The sequence below is a fragment of the Neoarius graeffei genome, chromosome 14 (genome assembly GCF_027579695.1).
Source record: "Neoarius graeffei isolate fNeoGra1 chromosome 14, fNeoGra1.pri, whole genome shotgun sequence".
Classification (NCBI taxonomy): Eukaryota; Metazoa; Chordata; class Actinopteri; order Siluriformes; family Ariidae; genus Neoarius; species Neoarius graeffei.
The window spans coordinates 49,467,842-49,478,650 of NC_083582.1; the positions used below are offsets into that span (position 1 = coordinate 49,467,842).

Genomic DNA, 10,809 nt, shown 5'->3' on the forward strand with positions numbered 1-10,809 from the left:
CGTCTCAAACCAAAAGGAAATTAAAAACCACAAAAATATAAAGCATGCAAGCTAGCTTGCATCAGTAGAGCTATCATCATGCTAAACTGTGGGTGGTAAAAAGAGCAACTGGACTTGCTTGAAGATTCTTGAAGACGTTTCACCTCTCATCCGAAAGGCTTCTTCAGTTCTGTCTGACTAATAGAGAGTATCAGGTATTTATCCTCTCATGGATGAAAAGCAATCCTAAGGTGTCGTTGAGTCATCCTGTTGGTGTGGGTCACTGGGGGCTGGGTGTGAACGGCCTAGAGAGTCATTGGGGTGATCAATGGATTGTTGGTTCTCTCTGTCCTCCTGTGAGTCACTGAAAACAGCTGGGTTTTGGTGTGCATTCAGTTGTCTGGGAAGTGTGCCAAGGACTGCATTGTAGGTGGCTGATAAATGATGTCTTAGACCACCACCTCTGTTCAGTGATGGCCATTCCAAGTTGACGAAAATGGCTTCTTTAACTCCTCGCTCATACCAACGATCCTCTCTGGCTAAAATGCATACGTTGCAATCCTGAAATGAGTGTCCTTTGTTGTTAAGATGAAGATAGACAGCAGAGTCCTGGTCTGAGGAACTGGCTCTCCTGTGTTGAGCCATGCATCTGTGAAGCGGTTGTTTTGTATCCCCAATATACGAGTCTGTGCTTTCCTCACTGCACTGAATTGCATACACTACATGCTACACTGCATGGCTTCTTTAACTCTCTGAAGCAGAAACTGGTCCACCCTAAGGACAGAATAGCCAGACACAAACAGGACAACGTAGTGCATGCAATTCAGTACAGTGAGTTCCTCAGGCCAGGACTCTGCTGTCTATCTTCATCTTAACAACAAAGGACACTCATTTCAGGATTGCAATGTACACATTTTAGCCAGAGAGGATCGTTGGTATGAGCGAGGAGTTAAAGAAGCCATTTTTGTCAACCTGGAATGGCCATCACTGAACAGAGGTGGTGGTCTAAGACATCATTTATCAGCCACCTACAATGCAGTCCTTGGCACACTTCCCAGACAACTGAATGCACACCAAAACCCAGCTGTTTTCAGTGACTCACAGGAGGACAGAGAGAACCAACAATCCATTGATCACCCCAACGACTCTCTAGGCTGTTCACACCCAGTCCCCAGTGACCCACACCAACAGGATGACTCAACGACACCTTAGGAGGATTGCTTTTCATCCATGAGAGGATAAATACCTGATACTCCCTATTAGTCAGACAGAACTGAAGAAGCCTTTCGGATGAGAGGTGAAACGTCTTCAAGAATCTTCAAGCAAGTCCAGTTGCTTTTTTTTACCACCCACAGTTTACTGACCTGGATGACTGAGAAACTTCACAGACATATCATCATGCTAGTTAATGAGACATTATGGATATTACTGACATTAAAACTAGACAGCCTTTCGATTTCATAAAATCAATGAAATTTTGTTCCCTTTGAAGTTTAGTCATTGTGATATATGTTTATTTCTGTAATATCTCACAAAATATCAGGCCATTCTGTGGCTGGGAAGTTATTTAATTTGAGGTGAGTCCCTAGCAAATAATGTGCATGAAATCGCGCACTTCGCACAGTCAAGCAAACAGGGGAAGTCCATGTGCGCCTGCGCAGGTTTACCTTGACCGTACAGTGACAGTTACATTATTCTGTCGCTAAACGAACAGCTGATCACACTAAGGTGCTCGCTGACCACCGATATTTATTAGTTTGGTCCTGCTTTTCCTTTCCTTCACAACATAACATCTTTTCTTCTCACTTTCTGTTACTGTAGTCGGTCTTTCACATTTCATTCGCACACTCGTGTTCTCCAATTTTCTCTCCTGTTTCAAATTTGTATCCCACAATGCCTTGCGTGAAGGGGGAAAGCCCATCACGTGATGCATGACCTAGTATCTTGAATTGGGTCATGGTGAAGCAGGAAAAAATAGTGGAGAATTTAGGGCCACATGGCCCTAAATTCATTAATTGTTCTATTTAAAAAAAACTAATAAAATTGAAGTCTGTGATTTGAATTCAGTAGCTTTTGGTCCACTAAACAAAAATAATTGGGTGTCAGGGAAAATTCTTTTTATGACCTACACTTGAAAAATCTGAAAAGCAGTCTACCTTTAATTACAGTGGTGCTTGAAAGTTTGTGAACCCTTTACAATTTTCTATATTTCTGCATAAATATGACCTAAAACATCATCAGATTTTCACACAAGTCCTAAAAGTAGATAAAGAGAACCCAGTTAAACAAATGAGACAAAAATATTATCCTTGGCCATTTATTTATTGAAGAAAATGATCCAATATTACATACAGTATCTGTGAGTGGAAAAAGTATATGAACCTTTGCTTTCAGTATCTGGCATGACCCCCTTGTGCAGCAATAACTGCAACTAAACATTTCCGGTAACTGTTGATCAGTCCTGCACACCGGCTTGGAGGAATTTTAGCCCATTCCTCCATACAGAACAGCTTCAACTCTGGGATGTTGTTGGGTTTCCTCATATGAACTGCTCACTTCAGGTCCTTCCACAACATTTCGATTTAATTAAGGTCAGGACTTTGAATTGGCCATTCCAAAACATTAACTTTATTCTTCTTTAACCATTCTTTGGTAGAACGACTTGTGTGCTTAGGGTCGTTGTCTTTCTGCATGACCCACCTTCTCTTGAGGTTCAGTTCATGGACAGATGTCCTGACATTTTCCTTTAGAATTCACTGGTATAATTCAGAATTCATTGTTCCATCAATGATGGCAAGCTGTCCTGGCCCAGATGCAGCAAAACAGGCCCAAACCATGAAACTACCACCATCATGTTTCACAGATAGGGTAAGGTTCTTATGCTGGAATGCAGTGTTTTCCTTTCTCCAAACATAACGCTTCTCATTTAAACCAAAAAGTTCTATTTTGGTCTCATCCATCCACAAAACATTTTTCCGATAGCCTTCTGGCTATTGCACATGATCTTTAGCAAACTGAAGACGAGCAGCAATGTTCTTTTTGGAGAGCAGTGGCTTTCTCCTTGCTAACCTGTCATGCACACCATTGTTGTTCAGTGTTCTACTGATGGTGGACTCATGAACATTAACATTAGCCAATGTGAGAGATGCCTTCAGTTGCTTAGAAGTTACCCTGGGGTCCTTTGTGACCTCGTTGACTATTACACGCCTTGCTCTTGAAGTGATCCTTGTTGGTTGACCACTCCTGGGGAGGGTAACAATGGTCTTGAATTTCCTCTATTTCTATGCAATCTGTCTGACTGTGGATTGGTGGAGTCCAAACTCTTTAGAGATGGTTTTGTAACCTTTTCCAGCCTGATGAGCATCAACAACGTTTTTTCTGAGATCCTCAGAAATCACCTTTGTTCGTGCCATGATACACTTCCACAAACATGTGTTGTGAAGATCAGACTTTGATAGATCCCTGTTCTTTAAATAAAACAGGGTGCCCACTCACACCTGATTTGTCATCCCATTGATTGAAAACACCTGACTCTAATTTCACCTTCAAATTAACTGCTAATCCTAGAGGTTCACATACTTTTGCCACTCACAGATATGTAATATTGGATCATTTTCCTCAATAAATAAATGACCAAGTATAATATTTCTGTCTCATTTGTTTAACTGGGTTCTCTTTATCTACTTTTAGGACTTGTGTGAAAATCTGATGATGTTCTATGTCATATTTATGCAGAAATATAGAAAATTCTAAAGGGTTCACAAACTTTCAAGCACCACTGTAGCTTTAGTTAAGGTTTCCTTGGTGCATTAATATACTATCAGTAAGTAAAATCAGCAGTTATTTGAGGCACGTCTCATTTCTGATTCTTACTTTTACAGTAGGTTAATTTTACTTTGATATTTTAATTCAAGTAAACACATTACATTACATTACATATTAGCACTAATCTATACCACTGTAGCATAGCTGCCCACTGCTCTGTGTGTGTGTGTGTGTGTGTGTGTGTGTGTGTGTGTGTGTGTGTGTGTGTGTGTGTGTGTGTGTGTGCACGCTCATTGCTCACTTGTGTGTGCATGCGTGTGTTCACTGCTTCAGATAGGTTAAATGCAGAGGAGGAATTTCACTGTGCTTCAGTCTGTGCTTGAGTGTACATGTGATAAATAAAGGCTTCTTCTTCTTTTGATTCATGAACACAGTATTAATGTTTCCTTGCTCATGTGAAGGTGAAGAGAGTTAATATTCACAGCTTACCACATTTTGCGTGGTACCATTTCCCTGAAGCACATTGTTGCCATGAGATAGGGCCTGCAGCAAGCTGTTATGAACATGTGCTGCCTCGTTCCTCTTATACATCCGATGGGCACTCAATTTGGTCACCCATATGTAGTACAGATCATGATTCTTTGCCTTGATGAAAACATAATAAAAATTAATAAAAAACACATGACTACTTGCATAAATGCATTTAACATTCTTTAGCTTGAAAAGCACTAAAGAAATAAATATTGTATTCAATCAGTTGACAGTTTACCTTCATGTGATAAAGACTGTCTCCAGTATCCAAGTCTATCCGTCTTGCCTTTTTGTTTACTGACATTACTGCGAGACTGACATCAATTGACCCGTTTAATTTCCCTTTCGAACTCTGTTGGTTGTATAACATGTGAGATGGGCATGTGTATGAAGTGTGAAGCTTAAAACATGTTTAACAAATCACATCCTACTTACATCATATTGGTTTTTTGAATATCGGAGAATCCCTTTTTCCAACACAAAGTATCTCTGCAAACAACAGACATTATTATTGTAATAATTCTAATAATTTATATTAATACTTGCTAAGTGGTTAGGGTTGGACTTAATAGATTACGAAAAAGTAAACCTCAAACAACACTAATTACTGACTACACAACCACATAAACCAACAACTGCTTTCCATATTTATCAAATATAATCATCCATTTTTCAAGACCATAGAAGTACAAGATCTTCCTGATGCTTTAGACAAAATGATCCTAGTTCCTATGGTTCCTAGGTCTCAATTTGTTATCTCTGACTTTTTGGCAATATTAAATCAAACCTAAAAGAGTTTTATGAGCTTTACTAACCTTGTGCCAGCCTTTGAGAGGCCATTTTCTCCTCTTCATCAAGTAGCCTTGACAGATGCCAGGAGGACTCTTATCCTGCATGGTCTCACGACTGGCACCAAAATCCCCCTGCAGATCATCCATTATCTCCCAATCTTTTATATGCTGGAGATTAGACCAAAGCAAAACCTATCTTTCACCCACTGCATCAGTAGAAATATCTAAATCTAATATTCACAACTATGTACTGTTCAGTTCAGTTAACTGTACAGAGAAATCCACCCTACAGTACACAGTAGTGAAGAGCACATGCTTCATGGGACTGGTTAAGACTTGTTTGGTATTTAATTTGAGATTTAGAGGTTGAACAACAGGTTCTTGACACCCAATGAGAAGGCTCTTATGGGTGTATTTATTTTTTCTGCTCTTAAAAAACACAATGCCATGGTGAAAAGTCAGTGAGAAACCAGGGTGTTTGTGGGTGGAGACACCTGTCGTGAGTGACGAGACGATGCAACACTGCTGCTCCGGGAGTGAGTGGGCTTTTGCCATCCAGCAGATGTTTTGTCCAGTCCATCCTGAAACTGGATGTGGTCTGGCATCGATCCATAAGGCTCCATAATACTGAAAATGCTCTCTGCGCTTCTTGGTCGAACTCTTAAATGTAAATGTAATCTGTTCTAGATGTTCATTGTGGACAAGAGGACAATATATCTGAAAACAAGAATATTACACATTATTGCATGACTGTTCATCTTAACAAATAAGTTTTATTTCTGTTTTCTTCTTCAACAAGGTTGTGTAAAGATCAGTTTCTCTGCAACAAAGAACTATTAATTTAGTCACAGCATTTTTTCACACTACATTCTTACAGAGAGATGGCCTGTGCATTTCCCTTTTGAAACCAAGCACAAAGCACAAAGCACTCACCTTATCGAGCTATTTGTTGAATGCAATAGGATAAAACATTACATATAGAAAGAGCTCCATATAACACTCCAAATTTTGTTAAAATGACACTTTGACTGCTCAACACAACAAATACTGTGAAGCTCAGTCAACCAGAGATATCAAGTCAGTGAAAAATATTTAGAACAAACCGTAGGTGTTAAAGAAGGCAACTGGACTTGCGTGAAATTCTTGAAGACGTTTCACCTCGCATCCGAAAGGCTTCTTCAGGTCTGTCTGACTAGTAGTGAACTCCCCACAAGTCAGACAGAACTGAAGAAGCCTTTCACATGAGAGGTGAAACGCCTTCAAGAATTTCAAGGAAGTCCAGTTGCTTTCTTTAACACCTACAGTTTATGATGACCTGGATGACTGAGAACCTTCACAGAAATATTCAGAGCAATTATATTTGATGAATATTTACAACACTTGCTGGTTTTAAAAATTATTGGGGGTTTTTAGACCTAATTTAGAACTTCTTCAGGTTTACCCTTATAACCATAAAACTGTAAACCAAAAGTATAATAACACTGACAATAAGAAAAGTAGAGAGATGGGTGTGTTTTAAAACAAGTAAAGTTGCTTACAATACCAACATGCTCACACATGCCCAAGACAGGGATCATGAACAATACCTCTTTGGCTTCACAAAAATTGACAGTTGGGAAATGTGATGATGTAACCACCCCTGTTTGGGAGTTCCTGCTAGATCAATGCCTGCAAAAGTACCAATCAATAATCAAAAAAGATCAAGATAAAAAACATAATAATCACAAAAAATATCTGGTACATATTCAGTTATGGGGTGGCATGAGATGCTGGCCTCTTCTGCCCCTCGGACCTGCTTGATCCATCCTGGTGCCCTGTGTCTGGTCGGAGTTTTATCGCCCCACTCCTGTGAAGGACGGCCCCATGAGGACAGTTGAGGGTTATACCTGGAGGATGCTCTGGACTCTTACAGTAATGCTTTTATGGCTGAGGACTACAGTTGTCTTGCTAACTTTAGGACTGCAGTTATCATGAACAGTTTTGCACTCAAGTTTCCATCAATGAAGAGTTATAACATCAACAAAACTGTCCTCATGTTAAAACTGTTAATATTATAGTCAGGCTGTCTGTTGTTGCCCAAATGAGGATGGGTTCCCTTTTGACTCTGGTTCCTCTCGAGGTTTCTTCCTCATGTCGTCTGAGGGAGTTTTTCCTTGCCACCGTTGCCACAGGCTTGCTCATTGGGGATAGATTAGGGATAAAATTAACTCATGGTTTAAGTCATTCAAATTCTGTAAAGCTGCTTTGCGACAATGTTTATTGTTAAAAGCCATATACAAATAAACTTGACTTGACTTGACTTGACATGATGGTGCAGTGGTTAGCACTGTCACCTCACAACAAGAAGGTTCTGGGTTTGAATCTCACAGCCAACTGGGGCCTTTCTGTGTGGAGTTGGTATGTTCTCCTCATGCCTGTGTGGGCGCTCTGGTTTCCTCCCACAATCTAAAGACATGCAAATTATGTCAACTCTCACTACTCTAAATTGCCGATAGGTGTGAGTGTGAATGTCTGTTTGTCTCTCTGTGTTAGCCCTGTGATAGTTTGGTGACCTGTCCAGGGTGTACCCTGCCTCTTGCCCAATACTAGATAGGATTGGGTCCAGCTCATCTGTGACATGAAAATGAATGAATACAAATTCATGCAAAAAGACCAGTTACAGTATACGGTACCAGGGAGCACAAGATCTAGCACCAGCAAGAGTCTGTTTAAGGTATTAAGGCTTAAGATAACTGGCTTTAAGCAATGCTATTTTAGCATTCCTGTTTTACCTGTTGCTTGTATAGCCCAGGACCAGGACTTAATGAGATGACAAGCAAATAACTTGTTATTATTATTATTATTATTATTATTATTATTATGGTAAATTAGCCAGCACTTATGTGTCTGGCCACATCACGATCCCACCAAGCAGTTGTTGGGATGTTACTTCGAGTTTGAGACTTCCCCTACAATTTATTATTATTATTATTAATTACTACAATAATAATAATAAATACAAGACATTTGAAATTGCAGATGAAAATTAAAGCAAAACACACATGATATCATGTACATAATGTGACCACATGCAAAAAAATAAACCACATGTGCAAAACCTGTGAAACCTATCAAATTCTCTAAAAGCCACATGTATAAATTTCATGTGATTTGTATTTAGATGGGTGGCATGGCGGTGTAAGTGGTTAGCACGATCGCCTTTCTGTGCAGAGTTTGCATGCTCTCTCTGTGTCCGTGTCGGTTTCCTCTGGGTGCTCCGGTTTCCCCCACAGTCCAAAGACATGCAGGTTAGGCTAATTGGTGGCTCTAAATTGTCCGTAGGTGTGAATGTGAGTGTGAATGGTTGTCTGTCTCTATGTGTCAGCTCTGCAATAACCTGGCGACTTGTCCAGGGTGTACCCCGCCTCTCGCCCATAGTCAGCTGGGATAGGCTCCAGCTTGCCTGAAACCCTGTTGGACAGGATAAGCGGCTACAGATAATGGATGGATGGATTGTATTTAGATGTGTAAGTTTGTGTGTGGTGGCACGGTGGTGTAGTGGTTAGCACTGTCACCTCACAAGCCCAGTGGCCGATGGGGGCCTTTCTGTGTGGAGTTTGCATGTTCTCCTCGTGTCTGTGTGTGTTTCCTCCGGGTGCTCCGGGTTTCCCCCACAGTCCAAAGACATGCAGGTTAGGCTAATTGGTGACTCTAAATTGACTGTAGATGTGAATGGTTGTTTGTCTCTGTCAGCCCTGCGATGATTTGGTGACTTGTCCAGGGTGTACCCCGCCTCTCACCCAACATTCATTCGCACACTGAACTCAGGGACTGCACATTTCACTTGACCTTGCTCATTTGCACTATTCCGCACTACCTCACCTTAGCAGCTATTAGTTTATTGTTTATACTGCTTATTTCATGTTTACCTGCTATACCTCAAGTGCCCTTAACTGTTTATTTTATGTCCTTTTGCTCCAATTATATATATATATATATATATATATATATATATATATATATATATATATATATATGTGTGTGTGTGTGTATATATGTGTATGTATGTGTGTGTATATATATATATATATAATAGTGTTTAGTCCATGTCTATTTCTTATCTAGAGTGTTTATATTGTTTATTTCAATTATTCTATTTTTATTTATTGCATTGCCTATTTGCACCGTGGGTCAGAGAGGACTGAAATTTCATCTGTGCTGTATGTTGAGCATGTATAGCATATTTGACAATAAAGTTGACTTGACTTGACTTTGAATAGGCTCCAGCTTGCCCATGACCCTGTACAGAATAAGCAGTTTTGGATAATGGATGGATGGAAGTTTGTGTGTCCTCTCTGTCCATCTATTATCTGTAACCGCTTTTCATGGGCAAGCTGGAGCCTATCCTAACTGACTATGGGCGAGAGGTGGGGTACACCCTGGACAAGTCACCAGGCCATCACAGGGCTGACCTCTCTGTAAGGAAACTAAATAAATTTTTAAAAGACTGTTCAGTTTTGTAAACAAATAAAGGACAAAGAAAAGACAAGTTTAGTGAAATGATAAATTGAATGAGTTAAATACTTTTGCAATAACAAAGGTTTTTTTTCCTGGTTATAGACTTTCACCCTGTTCAAGTGAAGGATCGCAAAAGATTTATCACTGAGGCTGGATTGACCTTAGCTGCAGAAGCATGCAGGAGGAAACAGGATAAAGAGATTTTACCAAGTGCCAAAGCTTTGCTTACCCATGAAAGGGAAAAAAATACAGAACATTGGACCATTACTTGATCGTGGTTATGTTAAGCTATTTATTTTGTAAGGACTATTTATTAGACAGTGTTCATCATTTTCTCCACTTTCTTTCTACTTACATCATTACATTTAGACTGGTTTTAAACTAGAGTAGACATGGCACACACATTAAAATGTGATGTGTCCAACGCTACATAACTGATGCATTTTTATAGTATTACATTGTGTATGCTTGTGAGAGTAGTGTGTCTCAAATTGGGTCCTTCGAGGTACTACAAAGAGTGAATAATTAAAAAAATAAATAAAAACATGACTAAAAAGAATTCTATGAATAAATTGAATGTAATTCTACCCAGTAACATGATTAAAGGTGGTGCGGTTGTTGGTATAGACTCATGTCTCCCATTAAAAGGGAATGACCATGACACAAAGCTTGAGCTTGTGCAAATCTGCAGAATGAACTGTAAAGATTTGTAACAGTTGAATAAAATCAGTGTTCGGGCGCAATCTATTTGTCACATTCTCTATTAAATAATCCATTAATTTTATATATTGTATTATGCAACATATGGGTATTTGATACATTGAATGTTTTTTTTAATAGCATCAAGATTCAAGGCTTTATTATTGTATACACAAGGAACAGGCAATTGCACTGTACAATGAAATCACGTTTTATGTTATTTTCCTCACCAATTTTTATTTATTTATTTTTGTATTTTAGTCGGGTAAAGTGTCACTTAGCTTAAACGATTATTGAAAGAGATTGTAGTAGTCAAAAAAAAAACAATTCTCTACACAGTATGAGAACATAATTCCTATAATTCAAGAAGTTTAAAATGTCCCAGAAAAAAAACAGTATCGAGATTTTATGTCCACAAACTAGATATACTTTTTTTTACAATATGTGGTTCTCATGAGCATCAAGACAAGCAAATGTATCCACCATGTGTGTTTACCTCCTACCTGACACTCCTATCCAACATCTACTTCAAAAATATTTCAGAATC

General features: G+C 39.2%; 1 protein-coding gene across 2 annotated transcripts in view; it reads right to left on the reverse strand.

Annotated features, from left to right (window-relative positions):
• The window catches only part of osbpl7 (oxysterol binding protein-like 7), a 30,678-nt gene extending 24,401 nt beyond the window's left edge, over positions 1-6,277 (reverse strand). For both annotated transcript variants that reach the window (XR_009656496.1, XM_060939895.1), the window contains exons 1-6: positions 6,170-6,277; positions 5,561-5,783; positions 5,091-5,234; positions 4,711-4,764; positions 4,514-4,627; positions 4,234-4,389 (exon numbers count right to left, since the gene is read on the reverse strand). Coding sequence is in view for 1 of the 2 variants with exons in the window: in XM_060939895.1 (XP_060795878.1) it covers positions 4,234-4,389; positions 4,514-4,627; positions 4,711-4,764; positions 5,091-5,234; positions 5,561-5,689 (597 nt within the window). In the remaining variant the exon portion in view is untranslated. The remainder of the gene's footprint in view (positions 1-4,233; positions 4,390-4,513; positions 4,628-4,710; positions 4,765-5,090; positions 5,235-5,560; positions 5,784-6,169) is intronic.
• Positions 6,278-10,809: the final 4,532 nt, after the last annotated feature.